Source organism: Ovis canadensis, chromosome 14 (assembly GCF_042477335.2).
Source record: "Ovis canadensis isolate MfBH-ARS-UI-01 breed Bighorn chromosome 14, ARS-UI_OviCan_v2, whole genome shotgun sequence".
Lineage (NCBI taxonomy): Eukaryota > Metazoa > Chordata > Mammalia > Artiodactyla > Bovidae > Ovis > Ovis canadensis.
The window spans coordinates 68,666,982-68,694,886 of NC_091258.1; the positions used below are offsets into that span (position 1 = coordinate 68,666,982).

At 56.3% G+C, this 27,905-nt stretch overlaps 4 protein-coding genes across 9 annotated transcripts in view; 2 read left to right on the forward strand and 2 right to left on the reverse strand.

Annotated features, from left to right (window-relative positions):
* The window catches only part of RUVBL2 (RuvB like AAA ATPase 2), a 93,105-nt gene extending 68,845 nt beyond the window's left edge, over positions 1-24,260 (forward strand). Inside the window, exon 16 of the mRNA XM_069551192.1 lies at positions 24,241-24,260. The gene's annotated coding sequence lies outside the window, so the exon portion shown is untranslated. The remainder of the gene's footprint in view (positions 1-24,240) is intronic.
* On the reverse strand, positions 20-5,936 carry C14H19orf73 (chromosome 14 C19orf73 homolog). Its single transcript, XM_069552428.1, is given in 5 exon segments — positions 20-160; positions 162-204; positions 237-379; positions 381-441; positions 5,866-5,936. Coding segments are annotated over 5 exon segments (459 nt in total).
* Positions 5,926-22,590, forward strand: PPFIA3 (PTPRF interacting protein alpha 3). Of its 4 annotated transcripts, XM_069551171.1 has the most exons (28): positions 5,926-6,174; positions 6,431-6,532; positions 6,904-7,068; positions 7,423-7,497; positions 7,961-8,035; positions 8,348-8,569; positions 9,579-9,725; positions 9,814-9,948; positions 10,513-10,596; positions 10,721-10,852; positions 11,287-11,349; positions 11,484-11,563; positions 11,846-11,990; positions 12,540-12,727; positions 13,860-14,082; positions 15,155-15,318; positions 15,437-15,564; positions 16,233-16,326; positions 16,681-16,762; positions 17,403-17,603; positions 18,256-18,318; positions 19,577-19,752; positions 20,164-20,261; positions 20,461-20,636; positions 20,724-20,792; positions 21,025-21,196; positions 21,674-21,745; positions 21,817-22,590. In XM_069551171.1, the coding sequence occupies exons 1-27, from the start codon at positions 5,935-5,937 to the stop codon at positions 21,730-21,732; spliced, it is 3,558 nt and encodes a 1,185-aa protein (XP_069407272.1). In that variant the 5' UTR covers positions 5,926-5,934; the 3' UTR covers positions 21,733-21,745; positions 21,817-22,590. The 4 variants fall into 4 exon arrangements, with proteins under 4 accessions (XP_069407272.1, XP_069407270.1, XP_069407271.1 ...); XM_069551169.1 differs by having other exon boundaries at positions 20,461-20,792; XM_069551170.1 differs by having other exon boundaries at positions 21,674-22,590.
* On the reverse strand, positions 22,579-26,882 carry HRC (histidine rich calcium binding protein). Of its 3 annotated transcripts, XM_069551174.1 has the most exons (6): positions 24,681-26,882; positions 24,535-24,605; positions 23,850-23,918; positions 23,520-23,574; positions 23,013-23,049; positions 22,579-22,830 (listed from the first exon to the last, which is right to left on the reverse strand). In XM_069551174.1, exons 1-6 carry the CDS (start codon positions 26,605-26,607, stop codon positions 22,794-22,796), a joined length of 2,196 nt encoding a protein of 731 aa, XP_069407275.1. In that variant the 5' UTR covers positions 26,608-26,882; the 3' UTR covers positions 22,579-22,793. The 3 variants fall into 3 exon arrangements, with proteins under 3 accessions (XP_069407275.1, XP_069407273.1, XP_069407274.1); XM_069551172.1 differs by lacking the exon at positions 23,520-23,574 and having other exon boundaries at positions 24,681-26,810; XM_069551173.1 differs by lacking the exons at positions 23,013-23,049; positions 23,520-23,574 and having other exon boundaries at positions 24,681-26,825.
* Positions 26,883-27,905: the final 1,023 nt, after the last annotated feature.

Consider the following 27,905-nt stretch of genomic DNA (forward strand, 5'->3'; position numbering starts at 1 on the left):
GGTCGAGACCAGACCCTTTTCAGGGTCTGAGAGCGGAACTTGAGACTTTTCGCCAGGTCCGAAGACAGAGGCTGGCCGGTTTCCCAACCATAAGTCCAGGATGGAGGCTGGGACCTGATCTGGGTCTGAGCGCGGGATCAGAGCTGAAGACAACTCCCCCCTACCCTTCCGAGATTCTGAGGGCGGAAGCCAAGCCCCCTTTCTCTATAGCTGGTCTGACAGAGGAGTCCTGAAACGCGCCAGAGTCAGTGGGCGGCCTCTGTGTGGGCGGGGCGGAGCGAACCATTAGCCTAGTCCGCCGGGGGAGCCCTGCCGGCCGCGCAATAGTCTGCGCGAGAGGTGGGGGTGCCACGTGCAGTTTCCGAGGCGGGCTCATGGGGTGCAGAGTAAGGTGCACTCGCCGACCAGGCATTCATCCCACCTTATAACCCGAGCGCGTGTCTCCGGGAGCCGCCCCCATCTTAAAAGCCATCTTTTACTCCCACCTCGCCGCCCGCCCAACCCTCCTGTCCCGTGCGGCGCGAGGGCAGGCGCGCGCCACCGCCGGAATCCGGGGTCGCGACTGGCGTTCCACGCCGCGCGCCACTAGCTCCAGGTGACATCATCCCCATGCCGGGCTCCGCCTCCCGCCCCAGCCGCCTCACGCCGCGTGCCTATTGGCCGACCCGCCTTAGCCCCGCCTCTCGCTCTCCGCCCGCGCGACCCCTCCCAGGCAGTGCGGGGGCGGGGCCTAACCGCCGGCCGGCTTCGACACCGCCTCCCATTGGCCACTCGGCGCCGTCTGTCTGTCTCCTGTTAAAGGGGCCACGACCGCCCCAGCGCTGGTTGCGGGGGGGAGGAGGGAGGAGGAATTTTTTGGCGGGGGAAGGTGGGATTTGGGGGGCGCTGGTGAGCACCCCTAGATCTGGTGGCTGCGGCCTCGCGGGGGGAGGCTGAACGGTGACAGGGGCAGGGGGCTATTTTAGGGGGTAAAGGGCTGTTAGACCGTGAAGGGGAGGGGGACCCCAGCGCCCAAGCCGGAGCAAGAGACGCGGAGCCCGCGCGAGCCGCGGAGACTGGGCTCCAGAGCTACAGATCCGGGCCCCGGCCGCCGCCAGGGGCCCCGCCCGGTCCCCCCACCCCACCCCCACGTCCCTCCTGCAGCCCAGCTCCGCCCGCAGCCGCCGCGGACCAGGTAGGTAAGAGCCCAGCCCGGCCCGCCTGGCAGCGCCCACCCGGGGGACCCCTCGCCGAGCTTCCCCCGCCTCTCCGAGAACCTGGATTCTCTTCTCCTCCGAGGACCTCACAGCCCAGATTTCACAGCCCGACCCCAGAGACTCAGGCGTGTCCCTCCCAGCTCTCAGAGTCACCAACCGAACCCTAGGATCCCAGGCGTACTGCCGCCTTGCGCCTCCTCCAGGGCCCGGGAGCCTTAATTTCCCAGGTCAGCCCCGGGAACCCCCTCTGGACCAAGATCCTCCTCCTCGGCCCAGTCCTGGGAGATCGACACCGACCAAGGCTGTGTCAGACTCCCCCAGCTAGAGCCGCCGGCCCCCCCTCCCTCGGTCGCGTCGGCATAGTCCCCCATTCGGGGACCCAGTCAGCCCATCTCCGGTCCTCCGGCTTGTACAGCCGGCCGAGTCCCTCGGTCCAGGCCGGCTCAGCGGCCGCCCTGGACACAGGCCCGCTCTGGAGCTGTCCATGGTCACCATTCTCGGCAGCCTTGTCTCCCCCACCTCCCGCTGCCGCCGCCGGGGAGGGGGCGCCGGCGGCGCGGGGATCCCCCTCGCCGCGCCTTTGACCCGGGAATACCCAGGCCCTCCCCGACCTGGGCGCCCGGGCCTCAGGATTCCTCTGGCCAGGCTCTCAGCCCCATCCTCAGCACCCCAGTTGCGGTGACCCCAGCTGCTATTTGAGGAGTCGTGGCTTCTGAATGTTCTTGCCTGGTCCACCTTAGGGATCTTGGAATCCGAGGATCCAGATCCTACCCGGGTCTGGAAGCCTTGTCAGTCCTCACTTCCTCTGGCTAGAGGCCCCAGCTGGTAGCCTTCACCACTCCAGGAAGGAATCCAGTTTCCCAGCCTTTGCCCCTTTAGAGACCCAGTTCAAAGCCCTGTTCCCCTGCAATAAATATACCCAGCCTCCTGGCACCCCAGCATCTGCCCCCTTAGGGATTCAGGCGCCATGATTCCTCCCTTTCAGGGGCTCAGAATGCAATTCTTAATGCAATTCGCTGGCTTCTGCCCGTCCTCCCCGTTGAAGACCTAAATGCCCTGTCCCTGATCCTGTCTCCCCTCAGCGACCCAGGAATTCAGACCCCACCTTCTGTACTGCTCATCAAAGCCATCTACCCCTGCCCTCCCTTCCAACAAGGACTCAGGCTCCAAACTTCCATCTCCTGTCTTTTGCCTCCACAAAGATTCAGGAGTCCAGTTCCTCAACTCTGACCTCCAAAGTATCTAGCTGCTCAGCTGTTACTCTTAGGGACCCAAGTCCCTACAGCCTCACTATTGCCCATCAACTCTGGTGGCCTTGAAAAACCCCTGCCTCATCCCCTTATCAGCTCAGATTTTGGGCTTCCTGGGGTTTCCAATATTTTCCCCTGAGACCCAGGTTCTTGAGATGCTTCCAGCACCCCATCATGATGTTTTCATATCGTGATGCCCCATCCTTCAAGTACATTCTCAGATTGATAAACCGAGCATACATCCCTTTCTCCAGATGTGCTCTGTGACCTAGGTTCATTTCGTGATCTAGAATTGCCTTCCGTATTTCCAACTAAACAGGCACACTGGCAGTGCTTCGTGGAATTCTTTCTAAATCCTAGAATATTCTCAGTGAACATCTCTGTTCCTTTTTCACCCAAGGTATGTTCTAAATTCTAGGTTAGATGCTAAATTCGAGTCATGATATTCCCCAGGTAAATTCAAATTTCTGATTAGTGCTCCCAAGCCAAGCTGCCAAGCCCACTTTCCTCCCCTTAGATATGTTCCTTCCTCCCCCCACCACTTTCTCCCCCACAGATCTTAGTTCCCTGACCAGGGATCCAACCCAGGCCCCAGCAGTGAAAGTGCCTAGTCCTAACCACTGGACCGCCAAGTAATTCCTGACATATTCCAATTTTTAAGAAGCCAGTCTTTGCTTATTTTCTTTTAAAATTTCATTTTTGGGTGTGTTCTAGGTTCTAGCCACATCCTTGGCAATGTTCTAGATTCTGTTCTTTTCCCAGGGGCATTCTCAGTGCTAGAATGTGTGTGTGTGTTCCATTTATGCGCTGTAGCTTTTCTCCAAACTGCGTTATCAGTTCTAGAATATGTTTCCGCATTTCATTTTATTTATTTTTGGGCTTTGCTGTGAGGTATGGGGGATCTTAGGTGCCCAACCAGGGATCGAACCTACACCCCCTGCAGTGAAAGGGCAGAGTCTTGACCACTGGACCACCAGGGAAGTCTCTGAACCTCCCTATTTTATATACCATCCAGTTCTACAGTCTTAAGTCCCCAGGATTACACTGCACCTTCCTTCTTCAGGTTCTGTATTCTAAGCCCATCCATCCCCACCTTCTCTGTCTATCTTTTCCCCCAGTGTGACCTTGGCTCAGAACTTGTCCCCTGGTGGACTGTGGGCTTCTTCCATCTGCCACTTCAGCATTCTAAACATGCTCTAGGCCCTCTCTTGTTCTGGAGTCTTCAGCCTAGAAATGTCCTCATTTCTAGAACACACCACCCCCACCCCCAGCTCCTTTGCCAGCTCAGTCCTTATGCCAGTAAATTCTCAATTGCCAGAATGCCTCCTTCAGCATTCTCCCCCAGGCAATTCTAAGTTCCAGGCAAACTCCTTGCTATTTTCTAGGTTTTTTTCCTTTGCTCCAGGGCATGTTCTGAATTCTAGAGCAAATATTCTGCCCTCTGAGTTCTAACATTATCTAGACATGTGAAGAAACCAAGAATGTGACCTCTGTTATATTCTGTGTTATATTTTCGTCCCTGGTAGGTTCTGATTTCTAGTTTGGCTTCTGACTTAGGTTTGTTAAGCATTGCATTAGGTCTGTCCTTAGATATCATCACCCTCCCTTCTATGTTTGGGGTTCTGGGGGTGAACCAGACACTCTTGAGTTATTGGATTGCTCTTGGCTGGTTCACGGTTCTAGACCTGGGTTCCAGAATATGCCCCTCTATTTGGCCCCATGTGACACTCTTACCCCAAGCACATTGTAAATGTGGAAGCATATATCCTTTCTGCATGCTGTACTGGGTCTAGAGTCTACAGTTAGCCTTGTTGAGTTTTGTTTCCTTCTCAGGGAATCTGAAGTTCTAGAGCAGCCTCCTGAAAACATCCCTAGCTGCATCTCATGAGTAGGTTCTGAGTTTTAGATACCATGCTGATTTTTTTTTTTTTTTTTTTTTTACTTACGGCTGGCTTGCTCTCTTATAAACATTTTCTTGAATCTGACCTCCCCATGTTGGGACTCAGATGTCTAGATTCCCAGATATACCTCTTCAAAGACCCAAGGATACAGGCATCTAGTTGCCTCCCCTCCCAGGTCCTGGGGCTCTCAGTCCCTACCTCTCTTCCCTGGAGTCCAAGGTTCCAGTCCCAGGCTGTAGATATAGTCCAAATATTGGGTGGGGCTGGGAATTATCCACTCTGAGAACCGGTTATTCCTCTGCCTGAAGGGAGAGAAAGAAAGGAGAGAACAGAGTGAAAGTTCCTCCTGCTTTCTGCTGGGCCAGCCAGACCCGTCTGACCTGATGTGAGCAGGGGGCAGTGTCTCGGAGAGCTCCCTTCATCCCCGCCCACGGCTCATGCACCCAGACTCCTGGGTCCTGGGGGCCTGAATTCTGAGGGAAGAGAAATCTGAAGGCTGAGATTTCTGGGTATACGGTTGGAGATTGAAAGCTCAGACTCTCGTGCCCTGGAAGGAGAGGGATCTGGTCTCGGACTTCTGGGCCTGGGGAGGAGAAGGATGGAGGCTCAGACTCCTCTCTCTGGGAGACAGAAGGGACAGGGGAACCTAGATTCCTATGACCTGAGGGGAGAAGTAGCTGGATCTAGGATTCCCGTGTAGTGTGAAATGGCTAGCATGGTCCATGCCATCTTTTTTTTCCCTCTGCTTGGAGAGAGTCTTTAGAATCTCCTGTAACTAGATATCTAGATATCTGGTCAGTTGAAGGAGGCAGAAATTGGGCTGAATAGCAGTTCAGGACCATCCTTGTGACATTATACAGGTGACTACCTACCAGTGACCTCCTGAAGACATAGTCTCCCTCTCCTGGGCCTGAGTTTTCTCATTCATACAGTGAGGTTGAAGGGAATTCTCAGCAGGGCCAGAATAGGTAGACTGATTTTCCCACAGTGCCATGATGGGCGGGGCCTGAGCCCCTTGCAGGGGCGGGATTTGGACTGGAGGGGAATGTGCATGCATCCAGTCATGTCCGACTCTTTGGGACCCAATGGATTTCCCAGGCAAGAATACTGGAGTTGGTTGCCATTCCCTTCTTCAGGGGATCTTCTCCACCCAGGGATCGAACCTGTGTCTCCTGCATTGGCAGGTGGATTCTTTACCACTGAGCCACCTGGGAAGCCCTTGGGTGGGAGGGGAGGGGCTTCCAAGCGTTCCGCTTTCTCTCAGGGAGTGGGTCCCTCGGCTTTGGTTTCTCCCAATAAACTGAGTCTAGGTTTGCTCCCCGTCGTCAGATGAAGTCTGACCTCAGTTTCTCCAAGTGCTCTCACCCAGGTCTGGTTTCCTGAGAGCATTGGGTTTCCGTTTATCTTGCACCAGGATCGGAATGGATGGGCTTCCGTTTCTGCTGTGCAGTTGCTTGGGTTGTCTAGCCTCAGTTCTCACTATGTAGTATCCCAGTGACCGTGCCTCAGTTTCGTTGCCTGCGCTTTGACGAAGCTGCTCTCGGTTCCCTGCCCCCCTCCCGGTACACGCAGGCCAGCACCGCCGCCATGATGTGCGAGGTGATGCCCACCATCAGCGAGGATGGCCGGCGGGGCTCGGCGCTGGGCCCGGACGAGGCTGGCGGCGAGCTGGAGCGCCTCATGGTCACGATGCTCACCGAGCGCGAGCGCCTGCTGGAGACGCTGCGCGAAGCGCAGGACGGGCTTGCTACGGCGCAGTTGCGGCTGCGCGAACTGGGCCACGAGAAGGACTCTTTGCAGCGCCAGCTCAGCATCGCGCTGCCCCAGGTCTGGGCGGGGCCAGGGCGGGGCCTGAGGGAGGCGGGGCCTCTGCTCGCGAAGGCAAGGGGCAGGGCGGCCGGAAGGGGCGGGACCTGACTCTTGGAAGGAGGAGGGGCTTGCCTGTGATGGGCGGGGCCTAGGTCGCTTGAAGGGGAGGGACTTGGCCGAGATGGGAGGGACTTACTCACTTCCCAGTCTTTTGGAATGAGGGAGATGGGAAAAGGGTTGATCTGGTTGTACAATTCTGCTCACCACTGGACAGGAGTTTGCGGCTCTGACGAAGGAGCTGAACTTGTGTCGGGAGCAGCTACTGGAACGGGAGGAAGAAATTGCGGAGCTGAAGGCGGAGCGGAACAATACAAGGGTGAGGCGTCTTGGGGGCGGGACTTAAGCGGGATGGGCGGGGCCTTGGGTGTTGCAGCCTGACCCATCTTTTTATACCTTCTCTTGCCTTCCTTTCTTCTTCCTGCTTCCACAACTTGGGCGGTCTCCTCTGGTCCCCTCCTTCCTTCATGTCCCCTCCCCTATCTCCATAACCGTTCTCATTTTCTGTACCACTTCTTCCTGACCGCCCCACCACCGACCCGTTATCCCTCTCTTCTCCGGACCTGTCTCTCCACACCTCTTTACTCGGTTCCACTTCTTCCCTGTGTCTGCACCTGTCTGAATCCTCCTCCTGCACTCTGCCTCTCTGCCCTTGACACTCTTCCTTGGCCCGGTGCTCTATCCCTGTAGCTTCTCCTAGAACACCTGGAATGCCTGGTGTCCAGGCACGAGAGGTCACTGCGCATGACCGTGGTAAAGCGCCAGGCCCAGTCTCCGGGCGGGGTCTCTTCCGAGGTGGAAGTACTCAAGGCTCTAAAATCCCTCTTCGAGCATCACAAGGCCCTGGATGAGAAGGTATGAGAATAAGAGACTGCATATAGAACAGAAACCCGTGGTCGGCTGGGCTGTCTTGAATGGCAGAAATTCTGGCTGTGATTGCTTGGAAATAGCCCAAGTGGGAAGAATGATGACTGTCTTGAAATTGATTGAGACAGACTACTGCAGACTGAGACCTGATAATAGAAAAAAGTAATAAGATAGGGGTATACCAGTGAGCGAGGCTGCCCTGCTAGCTGGTTGAGGCTGCATACCTATTATAAATAGAGGAATGATAATGTCATCCTATCAGGTCCATTCCAAGGTGTTCTGCATCAGCTGTCCTTGCTCAGGTCTGATCTCCATCTCACTGGGTCTTGCCCCCATCCTCAGGTCCGAGAGCGGCTGCGAATGGCGCTGGAGCGGGTGGCTGTGCTAGAGGAGGAACTGGAGCTGAGCAATCAGGAGGTGGGGGTGTAGCCAAGAAGGAGGCGGGACTAATGAACTACCAATGGGGTGGAGCTGATTGGGCGGGCCCTAGAATCTACTGGGGACAGGACTAGGGCACAGGACCAACAGGGTTGGACTGTGGAGAACCAGGTTCCTAAGGTGAAATTCACTGGGCAGGACTAAGGGGAGTAGATTCCTGCTCTGTGACAGTGAGACTAGGGTGAGAACCAGGGCTGGGGGCGGCTAAGGGAAAACTGACTTCGGAGGAAATGGTTGGGTGGGGTAAGTCTGGGCACAAGGAGGCTAAGGTTAAGATTAAGGGTGGCTTCCTCTCTGGTGGGTGGCTAAGGAGAGATAAGAGGACACAGGGCCGAAGGGTAGACTATGGAATAAGGGTAGCCCCAGCAGGACCAGAGCCAGTGGGAAGTAAAACGGGGATTCTAGGACCCCCTTCACCCTGATCTCCCTTTCCTGTTGCCAGACTCTGAGCCTTCGAGAGCAGCTGTCTAGGCGCCGGTCGGGGCTAGAGGAGCCCGGCAAGGATGGGGATGGGCAGGTAAGAGGTGGACGTCTTTCCCTCTCCTTTGCTCTTCACTGGCCCCCATGCCTGTGGTCCTACTCAGCCCCGTGACTTTGTGATGGTCCCTTTAATGTTTGGTATGATTCTCACAGACTCTAGGCCATCTGAATCCCTCAGACTCTTGCTGACCTTTGACCTCTGATTCAGGTCAGCTAGCTAAATTTGTGATCTCCATGGCCCTTAACTGATCTTTCATTCCCCCTCACCCCCATCAGCTTTCTCTTTGCATTCTATCGCTGTTACCCAATCTGAGTTCTGTGCTTTCCTTCCTTACTGTCCCCATTCCAGACTCTTGCCAATGGCCTGGGTCCTGGTGGGGATTCGAACCGGCGCACGGCGGAGCTGGAGGAGGCCCTGGAGCGGCAGCGGGCGGAGGTGTGCCAGCTGCGGGAGCGCTTGGCGGTGTTGTGCCGCCAGATGAGCCAGCTGGAGGAGGAGCTGGGCACCGCCCACCGCGAGCTGGGTAAGGCCGAGGAAGCTAACGCCAAGCTCCAGCGCGACCTCAAGGAGGTGAGGCCGGAGCCCCTGCTGGGCTGCCCTCTGTCCCTCCCCCCAACCCTCCCTATTCCCCTCTTCCCATAGTTACAGAACTCATGAACCTGGATTCAGTCCACAAGGTGTGCGGATTCTTCTCTCTGAGCCTGTTTCCTCACCTGTAAAATGGGATTTATGGCCCTTGTCAGAGAGTTGGTACATGGCACATACATGGTAGTCACCCAGTATCTGGTCGTAGTTTTTATGTTACCATTGGGAAATTCTTTCCCACCTCTTGGTTGAACTCCATTGGCTGTATTTCACCCCATCCTGGCTGAAGCTCCTTGATCTCAACTCCCACGCTGCAGGGACTGCTGAGAAATGTAGGGCATGGATTCTTTAAAGCACTGAATGAGAAAGAAGAGAGAGCACTTCTGCTTTCATCATCCACTGGGGCTTTTACCTCGGATTTGAAGTGTGGATGGACCGAGAGCTTATTAGGAAGTGTGGTCTCACCACGCCAGCTTCCAGGCAGAACTCCATCCCCCACGAGACCCTGGAACACCTTCTCTGGTTTTATAAACTTGTGCTACCCTGGGAGGTCTTGGGAGATGTTGCCTCCCAGATGGAAGGGACCTTTGTTTTTTGTGAAACCCTAGGGCATTTGCTCTGTGATTCTAAATCTGAGTTGTGCCAGAAGTTGCTGAAAAATGTAAGACTTGGGTTTTTGAGTAGGCCAAGAAGAGTGGAGACTTTCCATCCCCTGGGCCTTAGGTCATCCGTATGATAAGCCAGTACTGTCCCAAAAGTTTATGGGAGGTGCTGTATCGCCATTTTATCTGTCAGGTGGCAGAGGGCAGGCAACGTAACGTTGGCTATTCTCAGGAGCTCTTGGCAGTTGTGGTTCCATCTTTCTGACACCCAGATGGCAAGGGACTTCATTTCCCGGTGTACCCTGGGGTGCCTGAATTGAGGTTGTAAGCCTAGGCTACCCACAGCACCTTCTGGGAGCTGTAGTCCACGCGGTCCTTTGTCCCTTCTGCAGGCGCTGGCGCAGCGGGAGGATATGGAGGAACGGATCACAACGCTAGAGAAGCGCTACTTGAGTGCCCAGCGTGAGGCCACCTCTCTGCACGACGCCAACGACAAGTTGGAAAACGAGCTGGCCAGCAAGGAGTCACTGTACCGACAGGTGGGGGCTCGGCCAGGGAGGGGCGGTAGGGGCGAGGCTGTGGCCCATATGACCAAGCTTCTCCCTTTCCCTTGTCTGTGTGCCCCAGAGTGAAGAGAAGAGCCGTCAGCTGGCCGAATGGCTGGACGACGCCAAGCAGAAGCTGCAGCAGACCCTGCAGAAGGCAGAGACCTTGCCAGAAATTGAGGCCCAGCTGGCCCAGCGCGTGGCGGCTCTCAATAAAGTGAGGGAGGCCTGAGGCGGGGCCTGGAGTCTCTGGGGCGAAGGGGAGGGGCTTAGGGGAGGCGGGGCCTAGAATCTGGAGGGGTTGAAGACCTACAGCCTGAATTCAGATAGAAAGGGCAGGGCGTGGGATCTAGAAAGGGACGTGACTTAGAATGGGCGAAGGGCCTAGAGGTTTGGTGGGAGGTGGTGTTCTCTGCTAAATCGGTTCAGTCGTGTCCGACTGCGACCCTGTGGACTGTAGCGCCCGCCAGTTTCCTCTGTCCATGGGATTCTCCAGGCAAGAATACTGGAGTGAATTGCCATTTCCTCCTCTAGGGGATCTTCCCGACTCAGGGCTGTTTTCTAGTTTGGACTAAAAGGATAGGTGGGACCTGAACTGAGAAGGGGACAGAGCTTATAGAGAGGGCAGGGCTTGAGACTCAAGTGCGAGGTTTGGAGTTTTGTTGGGGAGGAGCCTAGAGTTCCAGGGGTGGGGCCTGGAAGCCAGCCTTGGAGGAGGTGGGGCCTGGGGCCTGACCGGGTCCTAGTGGGACAGTCAGATGCCATGGGTTCCAACTTCTAGGCTGAGGAACGTCATGGGAATTTTGAGGAGCGGCTTCGGCAGCTGGAGGCCCAGTTGGAGGAGAAGAACCAGGAGCTGCAGCGGGTGAGGGGGCTTTGAGGCTTGGAGGATGAGCCTTAGATGAGAGGGTGGGCTGAAGGGGGTGGGAGCTGGGAGCAGGGGCAGCGCTCAGGGTTCCAGCGCCTGTGCCCTGCTCTCCTCCGGGCAGGCCCGGCAGCGGGAGAAGATGAACGATGACCACAATAAGCGGCTGTCCGAGACAGTGGACAAGCTGCTGAGCGAGTCCAACGAACGACTGCAGCTTCATCTCAAGGAGCGCATGGGGGCCCTGGAGGAGAAGGTGCGCCCCAATCTAGGACTCCCATAAACTGGAATCTTGGGGCCCCAGACTTTTCCCCAAACCATTATCTGAGATCTCCTCAAATCTAGGCATCTGGAATTCAAATCTGACAGACTGCTCTATTGCTGGGACCAGCACTATTTCACCTGAACACCCTAGAGCTGAATTCTGGGGCACCTATACACTGAATTCTTGGTGTTTCCCCAAGCCTAGAACCCTATGGGCCCGCAAACTCTGAATCTGCTGAAATTACACAGGATGCTGAATTCTGGGCTCCCAGGGACTCCCCCTTTTCAGCAGCATCTTCACTCCACGACCCTCTAACTCACCATTCCAGCCCATCCACTCCCCTTGGGGTCCCCTCAGGCCTGCCTTTGTGCACTGGAGGCTGCTTCCAGGTTCTGGCACCTCACTGCACCCCTGTCCCCCTACAGAACTCACTAAGCGAGGAGATTGCCAACATGAAGAAGCTTCAGGATGAGCTGCTGCTCAACAAGGTAGGGAGGAGCCTGGTGGGTGAGGGCCAGAGAAACGGAGCAGGCTTTGCTGGGGCTGGAATCAGCCTGGCTGGGAGGGACTGATCTCAGAAGGGGGCAGATTCTGACCTGGCCTCTCCAACCTCCTCCCCCAGGAGCAGCTCCTGGCTGAGATGGAGCGGATGCAGATGGAGATTGACCAGCTTCGGGGAAGGCCACCGTCGTCCTACTCCAGGTGACAGTAACTTTCCTGTGTCCATGGGGCCCCCTTGGCCAAGCACATCCCTTCTGCTTCCCAACTCTCCCCATTCCCCTCCCTATCCTCCTGAGACTTCCACTGGCCCCTCTTATTTTTGACCCCTGACTTCATGATCTCTGGCCCCAGACCATTTTTTTTTTTCTGACTTTTAACATAAGATCCTTCTTCTGGTCCTCTGACCCCAAGCCCTTCCACATGACCACTGACCTCTAGTTCCTTTTCCTGACCCCTTGGTCTCCACCCTCTCCATGCCCACAGATCTCTCCCTGGCAGTGCCCTGGAGCTCCGTTACTCTCAAGCACCCACCTTACCTTCTGGTGCCCATCTGGACCCCTATGGGGCTGGCAGTGGCCGGGCAAGCAAGAGGGGCCGCTGGTCAGGGGTCAAGGATGAGCCCTCTAAGGTCAGCAGCTGCTTCTGGGGCCTGGGCTGAGCAGGGCCTGGGAGGGCAGCAGTAGGAGGTGGTGCCCCGTAAGCAGGACTCTGGGCGGGGACTAGCGGAGAAGAAAGGCTTCCTGGGCCCACACTGTCTTCTCTTCTTTCACCATCCCCACTTGCCTGGATGTCTCCTCACGTGGATGTCCTGCTGCCTGGTGAGAACTTTAGAGGAATGATGGGCTGGGAAGAGGGTTTGGGGGGCAGGTGATGTGCAAGGTGTAGAATCCTAGAATGGACGGGGCTAAGTGAAGAAAAGAATTGGGCTGTGTCAAAAGAAACAGTGGACTCAGGGGAGGTTGTGGGGGGTGTCGGGGGCGGGGCTCAAAAAAAGGGCCCCACCAAGAAAGGTGGGCTGGGGAAACTGGGGACTGGACCACAGGGTGGGGGCAGTTAGTGTCAACGGATGAGGGCGGGGTCATGGAGGGTGGGAAAGGTCCGGAGCAGTGAGGGGAGACCCAGCGTCTGCCTCTGGCCCCTGTCCACCTGCCATCCTTCTGTCTCCACACAGAGACAGGAGTGGGAGAGGTCTGCCCCTGCGGGATCCATGCCACCTCCATTCCCTGGCGAGCTGGATGGTTCAGATGAAGAGGAGGCTGAGGGGATGTTTGGAGCTGAGCTGCTGTCCCCCAGCGGGCAGGCAGATGTTCAGACACTGGCCATCATGCTTCAGGAGCAGCTGGAGGCCATCAACAAAGAGATCAAGTGAGCCCTGGCCCAGTTCTCTCTCGTCCTGCCTGAGCTAAGCCCACAGCCCCTCTGGCTCTGGAGACTGATCTGAATACCTAAGCCCAACTCCTTTCCTAACCATCCTCAAGGAGTTCCTCCAGCCCAACACTATTCAGGCATCCCTGAGGAAATACCCAGAAGTCTCCTATGTGCTATTTATACATTATACACCCCCCCCCAAAACAGTACTCACAATTTCCCAAAATACTCAAGAGTGCATCCTCAGATACCAAAAATCACAATCCAATCCATCAAGAGTCCTCCATTATATCACGGCTTTCCTGACTTCAAGCAACCATTACCCAGAGACTCCCGGTACCCTAAGAATCTCGACACGAGGTCCCCAATCCAAAACACCTGAACTTCGACTCCAGATAACAAGAATTTTTACCTGATATAACAAAAATCCTCAGTTTATTAAGACTCCCCCATCACATAAAGTCTACTTGGATTCCCCAGCAATTGCCCTACTTAGCACTTCTCTGATAACACACTTTGCATGGGCCCCAGCAAACATATCAACCTGACTACCGTCTTCCATTCCAGCTCGTTCTGACTGGACATATTGACTCTCATCAAATGTCTCTATGACCGTCCCAGATCCCAGACTGACTGCAGAGTCCCTGATCTCAGCCTTTTCTTGTTATGAGCTTGCTCTTTCTACCCTCCTTAGAACTTGACCTCTTGCCCACAGTCATCCATTTACGATTTTCCAGAGCCACTTGCACATCATCAGGGTCATCCTGAGGCACACTCTGGTCATCCTGTCTTCCCTAATCTTTCCATAGCCTCCAGAGCCTGACATGATCCCTGGACTCCCTTTGAACCTGTGAGGCCATCAGGGATCCACCAAGACCTCATTGTGCCTTCCCCCAGAATTATTTTTGCTCCACCAAGCCTTCCTGGTCCACTGGGATCCCCAGACTCCTCCTTTTGGACGTGCAGTGCAGCATGTGGGATCTTAGTTCCCCAACCAGGGATTGAACCTGGATCATCTGCATTGGAACCATGGAGTCTTAGCTTCTGGACCACCAGGAAGTCCCCCCAGGCTCCCTCTCCTATTGCCTGCCTCAGTCCTCTCATCCCATCTCCCCATTTCCCTCCTCAGGTTAATCCAAGAGGAGAAGGAGACAACAGAACAAAGGGCAGAAGAGCTGGAGAGCCGGGTGTCAGGCTCTGGCCTGGATTCACTGGGCCGCTACCGCAGTAGCTGCTCACTGCCCCCCTCCCTCACCACCTCTACCCTCGCCAGCCCCTCCCCTCCCAGCTCTGGCCACTCAACACCCCGTCTGGCACCCCCCAGCCCTGCCCGTGAGGGCACCGACAAAGCTGTGAGTATTCTTAAGTCTCCTCAGCTTGGTGGTGGTGGTGGTGGTGGAGGGAGGTCATAAACAGGGCTCCCTAACAAACAGCAACAATAACCATCACACCAATGTTAGCAACCTTAGCTTCCCCTAAAAGCTCAACTCAAAGGGCAAAGGAGGACTTCCCTGGTGGTCCAGTGGTTGGGAATTTGCCTGCCAGTGCAGGGGACACAGATTCGATCCCTTCTGCAGGAAGATTTCACATGCTGGGGGGAGGCTAAGCCCGTGCACCACTACTGAGCCTGTGCTCCAGAGCCCATGCGCCACAACAAGAGAAACCACTGCAATGAAAAGCTCGTGCACTGCAGCTAAAGAGTAGCCTGTGCTCACTGCAACTAGAGAAAGCATATGCACAGCAATGAAGACCCAGGGCAGCTAAAAATAATTTTTAAAATTTAAAAAAGGGGGGCAAAGGGGAGGCTGAGTCACTAGATTCCTGAACCCTAACTTGTACTTTAGTCAGATCTGATCTACTTTTACCTACTTTGTGCATTACATTTCTGCATAGGATTTTTATTTTTAATTTTTTTGGCCATGTCATGCAGCTTGCTGGATTTTAGTTCTCCAACCAGGGATCAGACCCTGGGCTCCAGCAGTGAGAGCACCAAGTCTTAACCACTTAACCACTGGATACAGAATATATATATATATTCTGTGACTAAATGTACATTTGAGAACTACCATAATGGCCTCAGAATTGACCTTAGAGACAGGCACAAGAGCTATAACCCTGTTTTATTGCCTTAAACTCAGCTTTCCTATTGTCAGAACTTGTAACTCATTAGATTTCCTTGAAACTGAGCAGATCCCACTCCTGACACCAGAAGCTAAGACAGTAGAAATGTGGGCTCATCCAGCTCCAGAGAGACTGAAGTTATTGCCTTTATATTTCTGCAATTCGCTCCCACTTAACCTAGCCTATCTTTAGAAGTGATAGTCCAAATCAGGGGTATCCTAGACACCTGGCATACCTCCCAGCTAATGACGAGCCCCCAGCATGACCCCTCCAACTCAGTGTAGCAACTCTGCCTGTCTACAGAATCATGTCCCTAAGGAGGAAGCTGTGGCTCCCCGAGGGGAGGGGCCAGCAATCCCAGGAGACACCCCACCTCCCACTCCTCGCTCTGCCCGCCTTGAGAGAATGACGCAAGCCTTGGCACTGCAGGCGGGATCCCTGGAGGATGGAGGGCCATCTCGGGGAAGGTCAGTAAGAATAAGGGACGAGACAGGGAGGGACTTGCTTGGGAGGAGGAGATGGGAGTGGACAAAGACTTGGAACCTACCAGATGGGATCTAGCTTCACTCTGTCCTGCTCACCCAGTGAAGGCACCCCAGATTCCCTGCACAAAGCTCCCAAGAAGAAGAGCATCAAGTCATCCATAGGCCGTCTCTTTGGCAAGAAGGAGAAGGGGAGGATGGGACCACCAGGTCGGGACAGCTCTTCTCTGGGTGAGTCCCCTGATTTCCTCTCCCTTTCTTTATTCCTTCCTTCCCCCTTCTTTACATATTCACTTGACATACAATCCTGTCCGCAATCATTTGGTAATGCATTTTGAGCACTGGAACCTTGGCAGAAGTTGAGGGGAGAAGGGGCAAGATGGGCACTCTGAGGCCTGCCTGAGTGATGGTTGGACAAATGAATTTGTTATTTCATTTACCTGTTTTTGTTTTTTTGTTTTTTTAAATAGAGAGGAGCTTGCTTGTCTGACTTGTGAAATCCAAGTTAGTCAAATTTTCAGGAATTTTATGAGCTGCTTTGACATCACATTCGGTAGCCTGAAATTGGTGGGATTATTTACACCATGGAAACTGGCAAATACTACCAATCAGGAAATACTTTTTCTTCCCCAGGGAGCCAGTTGTTAAGAATTTAGCAGCATACCACTGCCACCTTACCAAGGCCAGTCTAGTGAATCAGCTCTATTTGGGGGATTTCTCCAATTCTTTGCCTAGGAGGTGACATTGGTTCCTGTGTGGTTTTATCACTCCCTCTGTGTGGCCTCATTTACTAATCCCTCTGGGCCTCTGCTTTCCTGGCATCCTTCTCAACCCCCCAGCATCAAAGATTCTGCCTCCCCTCTGAGACTCTCCAAATTTTGGCCCCTCCCTGCCTCCAGCTGGAACACCCTCAGACGAGACACTGGCCACTGACCCTCTGGGGCTAGCCAAGCTGACGGGCCCAGGAGATAAGGACCGAAGGAACAAGAGGAAGTGAGTGTGGGTGTGTGGTATGTGTGCGGGGGAGGGTTGGTCATAAGTAAGAAAATTCTGGGAAGGGGCGTCCGAGATCCTGAGCTTGCTTGGAAATTTGGGAACTCCTAGAGGGTTGGTTTTTTTTCCCCTCCTCTTTTCATTTGTTTGGTGTGTGTGTACATGTGTGTCGGGGGAGGGGGATTACAAAGGATCACAGGTATTTGGGTTTTTTTTTAACCTTCTGCCATGTTTTCTACATTCATAAAAGTTGTTTTTGTGGACGGGGCGGGGGAGCAGTTGGTGAAGGGAGCTATCCGAGAGGGCTTAGGTGTCTCTACCCCTGAGACCTCCTGCCTGGCGCTCTCTCTTCAGGCATGAGCTTCTGGAAGAGGCCTGCCGTCAGGGCCTGCCTTTTGCTGCTTGGGATGGGCCCACTGTGGTCTCCTGGCTAGAGGTACTGGGGTCCAGAAATGTCCTGACTCTTCATCCCCAATCCCTCCGAGAGCCCCACAGTCCGGGCTGGCTGACCCTGTGCCATCCTCCCGGCCCAGAGGTGTTGGGGGAAGGGAGCTGGGGGTTGAGGCCCTGGGAGGGGTCAGGTTTCTTGTGGACCTTCCTGTTGCTTTTTTTCCTTCTCCCCTCACCCCTCACCATGCCCATCTTGGTCCTATTGTCTCTCTCTGTGTGTCTTCCCATGCCTCTGTCTCTGGGATTCTCTTTCTCTATTTTTCTGCCTCTCCTCATCTCTGTGTTTTTGTCATTCCCCGTTTTTCTTCCTGTGTCTCTCTCTCAATGTGCTTTGCTTCTTTCTCTCCGCCTCTCTGCCTCTCATCTCTGTCCCTTTCTCTCCCCTCTGACCCTGGGCTCACCCTTCTCTGACTGTCCTTCGTCTCTTTGTGTCTCCCTCTGACTCCTGATGTCTTTGCCTCACTGCTAATTTCCTCATTTCTTTCTGTTTCTCCCCCACTTGCCTTTCCCCACCTCTCGGTCTCCCTCTCCCCCTTTCTTTCTGTCCTTCTCCCATTTCTCCTGTGACATATCTCTGTCTCTCTGTCTCATGTCCACCCCTTCCTCCCTTTCTCCCTCTGGTCCAGCTGTGGGTAGGCATGCCTGCGTGGTATGTGGCCGCCTGCCGGGCCAATGTCAAGAGTGGTGCCATCATGGCCAACTTGTCAGACACGGAGATCCAGCGCGAGATCGGCATCAGCAACCCACTGCACCGGCTCAAGCTGCGCCTTGCCATCCAGGAGATGGTCTCACTCACCTCACCCTCTGCTCCTGCCTCCTCTCGCACCGTGAGTGTCCAGGGCCAATCCCAGCCCCCGCTGGAGTAGCCAATCCTCAGAGTTCCGTCTTCAGGGTAGCCAATCCTGAGTCCGCTCATTCTAGCTCTGTCTTATCAGATATACCCTGCCCCTCAGTCTCTCACCTGGATTACCTCTGAGGGTGGGACACCCTTCAGGCCTCCCTGCCTCCCCTCTACTTCCAACCCTCAGTCTGTCTTACACACCGCAGCAGAAGGATCCTACTCCGGAGAAAAATCCCAATTCATATGGTTCTCTACAAGTCCCACAATGAGGGGCCCCTTCCCCAGCTCCTTTTCTACTCTGCTCCTTGACACTTGCTGGTCCCTTTTCTTGGAGCACCGCTCCCTCTTTTTTACCTCCGAGGCCGGCTCCTACGCATCCCTGAGGTCTCAGCTCAAATGTCACCACCTCCAAGAGGCCTCCCTAACTCAACAGCTAAACTAGTCCCCACCACCATCATACATGAACACTTTTTTTTTTTTAACCACATGGCATTTACTGCCTTCTAACATTTTATCATTTTGTTCCATACAGAAAATTATGTGTTCCCATGCCTAATTCGGCTCCTCCAGGAGCACGACTCTCTTCCCCTCCCCTGTCCAGCTCTTTCCCAACCTCCATAACACCTCTCGCCCCTCAGTCCACAGGAAACGTGTGGATGACACACGAGGAGATGGAGTCCCTTACCGCGACGACCAAGCCTGTGAGTGCCCCCTGCCCGTGGCCTTGGGGGTGGCACTAACTTTCCCTGGGCAGGGGCCGGGTGGCGGGTGAGTCTGTGGCTGTCTGTCCGTCCGTTCGTCCTTTCCGCCCTCCTCCGCCTGCCCCTTAACCCACCCCTTCTCTCCCCTCTTCCCACTAACTGGTCAGGAGACCAAGGAGATCAGCTGGGAGCAGGTAGGGGGCGCGGGGCGGGTCGTGGGCGCATGAACAGGCTGTGCACGCTGCATGGACGCCCCTCCTTCTCCGAGCCCCGCCCCGCCCCGCCCCTCGCCGGAGCATTCCATCCTCACCGCGGGGGGGCGCTGGCGGAGCTCTGCTCAGGGCTGTCACTGTGACTTGGTGGGCTGGTGTAGAAGCCCGACTGTTCCATTCAGTGGTGCACGGGTCATCCCATTATGGTTGGTTGCGCGGGCTCCAGGGGCTGTTTCATTGCTATAACTAGAGGGAAACGCTGAGCGGCTCTTTGCCCTAGGCAGAGGGAATTGGGGCTGTTCCACTACTGGGGCAAAAGGGGAAAGCATTTGGGGCGGGGTTGTGGGTGGGTAGGGTACATCAGGCTGAGAAGAAGCTGGGTAGAAGGAGGTACATTTTATTCTCAAGAGGGCGAGAGGTATGAACTCACCTGAGGTACTGGAGCTATGTTGGGTCTTTGTTTCCAATAGCCCAGGGTATGGATTGTTTCCTCATGCTGGGAGGAGTGAAGGACTTGGGGGTGGATCCAGAATATTGTCCTGGGCCAGATGTAGCATCGGGCTAGTATTTTGGGGACAGCGCAAGAGTGGTAGATGAATCCGTTATCCTTTGTTGGGGAGGGAGCTACGCTGGAAGAATCTGTTGTGCGGACTTGGAGGAGTAGTGATATTGGACTGATCAATTGTCCTGACTTGGGAGGATGCTAGACTAGTACTTCTTAAATGTACTGTTCAGATCACCTGAGGCTCTTGTAAGAATGAGGATTTCGATTCAGTAGCCTAGGGTCTGAGATTCTGCAATTTCAGCAAGTTCGCAAGTGATAATGATGCTTTGAGTAGACAAGGGCCTGTGTTGTCATTATGAAGGAGAAGGAAACAGTTTTGAATAGCCCGTTGTCCTGAGCAGAGGCTGGCCATTGTCCTGCTATGGGATAGAGAAAGAACAACCTTGGATTTGGGAGAGAGAGGGTTGGACTGTACCCCTTCGTACACACATGGGAAGGGGTCAGAAGGCCTGACTGCTCCCCCACCTGCCCATGGCCCCAGATCCTGGCATATGGCGACATGAACCACGAATGGGTGGGGAACGACTGGCTGCCCAGCCTGGGGCTGCCCCAGTACCGCAGCTACTTCATGGAGTCGCTGGTGGATGCCCGAATGTTAGATCATCTTAACAAGAAGGAACTCCGGGGCCAGCTCAAGATGGTGGACAGCTTTCACAGGTGAGGTTGCCTGGCCTGTGGCGACATTCCAAGTGGGGGAAGCCCCCACTTCTAGAGAGTCTTTGGCAACTAGGACCAGTGATGTCGGAATTAATTCATCTTGGACTGTCTTTGGTCCTTTAGCATGGATTGTTAGGAAATCCAGATTCCTGTGCCCCTTCCACCCATTAAGATGGTCCAATAGGAATAGTCCAAGTCCTGAGACAGCTTGGCTAGCTGACCCCATACTCCTTACAGGCTGGCTAACAGGAACTGCTTTTTAAAAAATATCCCGGCTCCTGGGATGGTCAGCAATCGATAGAACAGATCCAGTGGAGCAATTCCCCAGCCTCCAGAAAACCACAAGCAACAGGGAAAACAGTCACTGGGGTTGTGGGGCTCTTCTGTGACTCCGCTATCTCTGCTACTCAGGGTGAGCCTGCATTATGGGATCATGTGCCTGAAACGGCTCAACTATGACAGGAAGGACTTGGAGCGGAGGCGGGAAGAGAGTCAGACCCAGATCCGAGGTGAGTAGAAAAGTATGAGTCCAGCTGGGAGCCATGTGCAGGGGTTTGGGACAGGGTTGGAGGAGGCATAAATAGGGAAGGGGAGGGAGGCCAGGGAAGACGGGGTGGAGACAGGAAGAGGAAATGGGGTTGGAGAAACAGGATAAATGAAGGGTCAGGCCCCAGGAAGGGTGCAACTGAGGGTCCCTTCCATCCCCAGACGTGATGGTGTGGTCCAATGAGCGGGTCATGGGTTGGGTGTCCGGGCTGGGCCTGAAGGAATTCGCCACGAACCTCACGGAGAGCGGGGTGCACGGGGCACTGCTCGCCCTGGACGAGACCTTCGACTACTCCGACCTGGCCTTGCTTCTGCAGATCCCCACGCAAAATGCACAGGTGAGCTGCCGCCGAGCCCGGGGCACACCGAGCATCCCCATCTTGCAGACTGCACGCTGCAGCCTCTCTCCCACCTCTCCCCTGCAGGCCCGGCAGCTCTTGGAAAAGGAATTCAGCAACCTCATTTCCTTGGGCACAGACAGGCGGCTGGATGAGGTGGGCGCAGCAGCAGCAAGCCTAGGGGACTCCACTCTCCCAGCTGCCCCTCTAGACTCGCAGCTAAAGGGGTGGGGCTTGACTTGCCCAAGGAGTCGCGGTTGGAGACGGTGCCAGGGAAGGGGCGGGGCTAAAGGAGCGGAGGGAGCCGGAGAGTGGTGGGGTCAAAAGGAGGAGTGGAGTGGGAACGTGGCCCTAGTCCTTCACCAGCTGGCTGCACCCCTATACCTAGGACAGTGCCAAGTCCTTCAGCCGCTCCCCATCCTGGCGGAAGATGTTCCGAGAGAAGGACCTCCGAGGCGTAACCCCCGACTCAGCTGAGATGTTGCCCCCCAACTTTCGTTCGGCCGCAGCAGGGGCTCTGGGCTCGCCGGGGCTCCCTCTCCGCAAGCTGCAGCCGGAAGGTGGGCGGATACTAAATGGGACAGCCTCTGCTCCCCTCCCCTTCTTAGGTGTCGGGGGAGAGACCATCTCCACATTCCACCAGCCTTCCCGAGTTCTGAAATGGTCTAGTCCCTTTTTCCCCACCCACGACAAATGGACCGCTCCAACAAGCCAACTCCCTCCCCAGGGTGTGGAATGGATTAATCCTATCATACCCCGTTTTCCAGGGTGGGAAATGAACTCCTCCAGTGTCACCTGGGGCATTTCGAAGGAATCTGAGGCTTTGAGAAAGGAATGGAAACTGACTTGGGGGAGTCGTTGGCTTCTAGGGAGGGGGAATCCAAGGGAGGACGCTTGGGTGGAGGAGGAACTGGGCGGGTGTGTGTGTGTGTGAGCGCGCTTTACTGAACCAGTGCTCACTGGGCGGGTGTGTATGTGTGTGTGTGTGTGTGTGTGTGTGTGTGCGCACGCTGAACCAATGCTCATTCTTCCTCCAGGCCAGACTTCTGGGAGTTCCCGGGCAGATGGCGTTTCTGTCCGGACCTATTCCTGCTAGTGTAGGCTTCCAGGTGAGGACCATACTGGGCGATCTTGGGGATCGGGGCGGCACAGTGGATCTTCACGCCTGGCGTCAATGCAGGTGACCTCACTCGGACGGAAGAACCTTTCAGAGGCTGGGCTGCTCCCTCTCCTGCCCACAGTATGGTCTCGCCAGGGAGAGTGTACTGGGGAGCTCGCGCCGCGGACTGGACCATCTGTACAGACGAACGGGGGATGCTGGTCCCCGCCTCACAAATGGACTGGGCCTGGACCAAACCACATGCACTGGACTGAGAGGGGGGAAGAAGAGGGCAGGAAGAAATCCCGCCCCAAACTTCCGCCTCCCTTTCCTCTACTTTGTAATTTATTGATCAGTTTCCGATGGGAGATGGGTGCCCTTTCCCCGCGGGAAGGGGGCGGGGCTTCCCTCCCGGGCCGCATGCGGGGAGAGGCTGACCCCTCCTCTTTCTTCTCAGTTGCGGGGCCCAAGTCTTCCTTCTTCGTCCGAAAGGAGGGGAGGGGGGACTCGCTGCTAAAAGCCTCGTCCCGCCCCGCCGCGTCCCGTCGCTGGTGCCTGGGGTCAGCTGCGGGCGGGGTTCCCTCTCTCTCCCCAGTGTCTCGTGTCCCCGAGGCCCCTCCGCCCCCCGTGCTGTGGCCGTGTCCGTGCCCCGGGGGTACGGGGTGCAGAACTGCGCTCCCCGTTCCGCTCCGGCTCCGGGGTTTGCATGGGAGAATCCTCTTTCCATGATGCCACTGGGCGACGTGGCGTGGGGGGAGGAAGGACGGTGGGGGAGCCCTCGCCCCTGACTCTTGGTCGGCCTCCCTGCCCCAGGCGTCACTCAGTGATCACGGGTAAAGAGAACTGTTTCAAAAAGCTCCCGTGTTGACTGATTTATTTATCAGGACCTAGTAAACCAAACACCTCGAGGAGTTCAGGCCTCTTCTCCCTCAAACCCACGGCCCCACGCCTGACAGTGAGGTCTCAGGGAGCACGTTTATTCAGAGAAATAAATATGGCTCGTGGAAAGGGTTTGGAGGGCCAAGGAGGTATGTCTGCGCCGCAGCCGCGAGGCTGTGTCAGGGTTCCGGAGTTTCCAGCATGTCTGCCAGGGCTCTGGAGAGAAGGACGCAGAGATTGGACAGTCGAAGTGTCCCTAGCTCACTCCAGGGCGCTTAGAGGTCCTTAACCTGCCCATTTCACCAAGGGGGAAATAGAATCCCAGAGTTGTCCAGTAATTCATAGCGGGACAGCACCTTTCTAAAGGAGCCCTCACACTTTCCCTTCCACATACTTACTGGTACAGGGACGAGGAGAAATAGTCGATGTAGCTTCCTGTGGGAGAGAAGAGGCTTGAGGGGTACATCACGGGTGAATTTGGGGGTCACTTTTCACTCAGTCCAGGATCAGGACTAGCTCCGCCCCCCCTTCTTGGTTCCTTCTCCCAGATTAATTCCTTCTTCCGGGACACCTTTGAAGGGCCCACTCCTTCCCCTCGGCTCTGGGTGTTCTCATGCTTCAGGAGCCCCATTCTTGCTTTGGCCCCACCGTCTCGGTTCTAGGCTCTCCCTTCAATCCTCTAGGCAATCCTAACCCCTTTAGTTTTGGCATCTCTCCCCAACCTTCCCTCTGTGCGGGCACCACCCCTCAGTGCTCCTCCCATTCCTGTCAAAGATGCCCAGCCTCGGCCACGCCTCCCCACATGGCCACGCCCTACAGCCTTCCAGTCCCCTCCTCGAGTTGGCTCCGCCCCCGCTAGGCCCCGCCCCTTCACCGGGTTCCTCCTGGGCCCCGCCCATGCTCACCCGGTGAGCAGAGAGTTTCGCAGACCAGCGGGCAGAGATAGCAGAACTGACAGTGCTGGGGGTGAGGATACGGAGAGAGAGAGGTAGGAGGCGGTCAGGGGCGGGGTCGGGATGGGGCGTGGGCAGCACGAGGGCAGGAGACTAGCTGTAGAGACTAGCTAGGTGGAGCTTAAGGTCAGAGGTAGGACGGGGTTCGGAGTCCAGGCTACATCAAGAGTAAGGGGTTAGGTCGGTTTGAGGGCAGAGGGCAGGATTTGGGGCTGGGGGTGCTCAGCTGGTCCCGGGCCACCCTGAGCCTGGGGGGGTCTTTGGGTCTGGGAGAAGTCTCACCTGGCACTGGTCGCAATGCTCTCCCATGTTCTCCTCGTCACAGTGACAGTTCTCACATTCAGTGCATCGCTGGGGACCAGAGGAGCCAGGTTAGACGGAGATGTTTGGGAGCCATCCACCAGTCCTCCGCCCTGCCGGCTGGACGTTTCCCCAACTTCTCAGCCTCCTCACCTCCAGCACTGAGCTCAGTTATCTTCCCTGAACCTGCTTTCCACCCTCTCATTTCCCCATTGCCAGGTGCCACGACACCACCTTGTTACTGTGCGCTGGACGTTCGGGTAGTCTCTTCACCACCTCCCTCCCTGCTCACCGTCTCCAGTCCTGTCCCACCTCCTCCCCACCCCACCCCCCCACCCCCACCCCACCCCCCCACCCCCACCCCACCCCCCCACCCCCACCCCACCCCACCCCATCACCCCCGGCTCTGCCCTGCACCCTCCTCCCTGTCCTCGGGTCTGCAAGTGCAGTTCAAGCCTCACCCTCCCACTCTTGGACCGTTGTCCCAGCCTCCTCCCCAGCCTCCTGGCCTCCAGTCTGCACCCCCCCACCGGTGGCCCCAGAAGTGTCTTTGTTCACTCAGAACTGTCCCTGATTCTCCTTTGCTCACGACCCTCCCCAGGCACACCAGAGCCCTGGACCAAAGTCTAGAAACAGCTTGGTGGGTGGATCTGGGTTGCGGACATACGTTGCAGAAGGAGCAGTACCCGCACAGGGACCCTGGCTGGTAGTTCCCATACTCCGGGGCATCCTGCTGACCTGTGGGGACAAGAGGGCAGCAGTGACCCAGGCTGACTCCGCCCCTCCCCACCCCCAACCACTCAGATCACTTACCCGTGTCCTCGCCACTCTCCTCCTCACTGGAGGCACCTCCAGACACCTCCTTCCGGGTCAGCGGGTTGGGGATGATGGTGAAGGGGAGTTCATCTTCTTCAAGCCCCGCCTCCTCTTCATCTTCCTCCTGGTGGTCTTGGTTCAGTGGGACCCAAACCTCAGCTCTCTCTTCTCTCGTTTCCTCCTTCTCTTCCTCCTCCTCCTCTTCCTCCTCCTCCTGGCTCAGGCTGAGGCCATGCCCTTCCTCCTCGTCTTCCTCATCCTCCTGGTCGTCCAGGCTGCCATGGCGGGTGCCTTCTCCTCCCTCCTCTGAACCTTCGTTGGCTTCTTCATGGGAGCTGCGATCCTCTTCCTTCTCTTCCTCGTCCTCCTCAGAATCGCTCTCCTTTAAGTGGCTTCTATCCTTCACCCCCATGTGTTCTGGGGACCGGTGGCTCATCTCTTCCTTGATGGACACTCTGTGGCCAGTCCCCTCATCTCTGTGGTCTTGCTGCCTGTGGCTGGGAGCCTGGTGGCCAAGCCTGGCAGAGATGTCCTCATCTTCCTCCTTGGGGACTCCATGGTGGTCATGGCCAGGGACTGCTGTTTTATAATCTTCCGGGAAGTCCTCCTCCTTAGCGCTCTTGTGGCCTTGGGGTTGGGGGCTTGCAACATGGTGGCTGAACTTGACTGTGATCTCGTCCTCTTCCTCCTCGTCTCCAAGGCCATGGTGGGTATGTCTGGGGCCCTGGTGCCAGTGCTCCGTGGACACATCCTCATCCTCATCTTCCTTGTTGCCACCATGATGGTGGTGATGTTCCTCTGAGTCATCATCATCCTCCTCCTCCCCATGATCTCGGTGCCTGTGGACTTGATGTCTGTGCTCAGTGGAGACAATATCATCGTCATCTTCATCATCATCATCTTCTTCTTCTTCTTCTTTGTGGCCCCCGTATCTGTGGCTGGGGCCATGGTGGTGATGTTCCTCTGAGTCATTGTCATCCTCCTCCTCCCCATGATCTCGGTGCCTGTGGACTTGATGTCTGTGCTCAGTGGAGACAATATCATCATCATCTTCATCATCTGCTTCTTCTTCGTGGCCCTGGTGTCTGTGGCTGGGGCTGTGATGGTGGGGATGTTCCTCGGAGACAGCCTCCTCCTCCTCCTCTTCCTCATGATCTTGGTGCCTGTGGACTTGATGTCTGCGCTCGGTGGAGACAGCATCATCGCCGTCATCGTCGTCTTCGTGGCCCGCATGTCTGTGGCTGGGGCCGTGGTCGCGGTCATGTTCCTCTGAGCCATCTTTGTCCTCCTGCTCCCCGCGGTCCTGGAGTCTGTGGACCTGCTGTCCATACTCAGTGGAGACATTCTCCTCTCCCTCGTCTTCATCTTCCTCTTCTCTGTGGCCTCGGTGGGCCTGCCTGACGACGTGATGATGGTGATGCTCACTGGACACAACTTCCTCCTCCTCCTCGTCTTGATGGCTCAGGCTCTCGTGGCTGGGGAAGCGGTCCCCGCGCTCAGCTGAATCATCCGCGTCTTCTTTTCTGTGGTGTCTGTGTCTGTGGGCCTGCTGAGCATGCTCGGGGTACTCCTCCTCGTCAGAGACGTTCTCATCTCCCACCTCGCGGCCTTGGTACCTATGGCCTTGGGATTCTCTGGAGACATCTTCGTCCTCTTCTCCGTGGTCTCTGTGGCCCCAGAAATGGTGCCCACTGTCTGTGGAAACATCCCTGTTCTCATCTCCATGGCCTCCGTGGCTGTGCGTGGGGTGGTCAGACTTGCCCGACACGTCCTCTGAGGGCCCCGAAGCTCCTGCATGGTTGTCCCAGTTGCTGGGGCCGGGTCCAGCCCCTCTCAGCTGCTGGGTCATGGCGGGGGGGAGGAGCAGGCTGGCCACTGCAGCCCAGAGGACAGAAGTGTGCAGCCATGGCCCGCAGAGGCCCATGGGGACAGACGGGCAGCGGAGCTGCTCCCAGGGCTGGCTCCCACTGCGACTGTGGCTGCGAGGATGGATGTTGGGCTCCTTGTCCCTTTGGGGCTCCTTCCCTTTCTGGCTCCGTGTGTTGTTCCTTTGCTGTGTCCCTCCCCGTCTCTGCCCTCTGGCCCTCACAGTCAGCCTCTGGACACCCCTCTGAGGCTGTCTTCAGAGGCCCCTGACCCCCCTCACAGGCCCTCCTTCCCACTTCCCAGCCAATAGGGTCTCTCTCCTCCCCTTTCTGTGGCTAAATTTACTCTGGGCCCTGAGTTATTCTGGGTCAGTCCCCTCCTGCCCCTCCCCTCCTGCACCTCCTCCTCTCAGCTGGGTAGGGGGTGAATGAAGGGGTCTCTCTTTGGCCAGGAGAGAGGAGCTGAGGGTCTCTGACTTTGGGCTGCCAATGCGTTCATGTTTGGCAGCTGCCAAGACAGTGGCTAGATTTTTAGTCGGCCAGTGTCGGGGAGCCTGGACCCCGGGGGAGGGGAGCAGGAGGGATGTATGTGAAGGGAGAGACCCCTGCCAAGGAAGGACTGGGGGGTTAGATTCCCGGGAGTTTCTGGCCAGAATGGGCTGCTCTGCTGAAATGGTGGATGCCAGCATGGAGGCCCTGGCGAGGGGTGAGAGGCATTCTGCTGCAGCACACATACCCGTGACCTCCTGTCCCTGGGACTCAGATCTGGGGGCAGGGGATGGGGCCAGGCCAGGGCTATAAATGTGGCGCAGCGGGGCGGGGGGCTCAGGTTACCCGGGCGGCCACAGCTGTCCCTGTCAGAGAGCTGGCAGGGGACACACGGCCCTGCCCGTTCGCTTACCCACACCTCCCACTGCTCACCCCAGCACTGCTGCTCAGCTCTTTGGGGCCCCAGCCTTCTTCGCGGGTCTCCCTCTCTCCACCGTTGTTTCTTCACCTGCTCTCTCAGGACCCCTGTCCCCCATCCTGAGGATTCCGTCCCCTTCTTCTCACTCTTGAGTGTGTCTGTGTGCACACTACCCGCCCCCCCCCCCCCATCCGAGCCTTTCTCACTGTCTCTTTGGGTCAGTGTAGCCCTCCGCCCATTCAGTTCTCTGCCCCCACCTAAGTCTTTGTGTCCCCCCCCCCCCCCCCCCGACACTTTGTCAGTGTGGTAAGTGGACCCTCCCCCTCATCGCTGGCATTTCCTCTCTGCGCCCCGTCCTCCTCTCTCTGACCTCTGTCCCCCCTCTCTTGGACTCTGTCTCTCACTCTCTGGGTCCCCGACCCCCTCTCTCTGGTCCCCGACCCCCTCTCT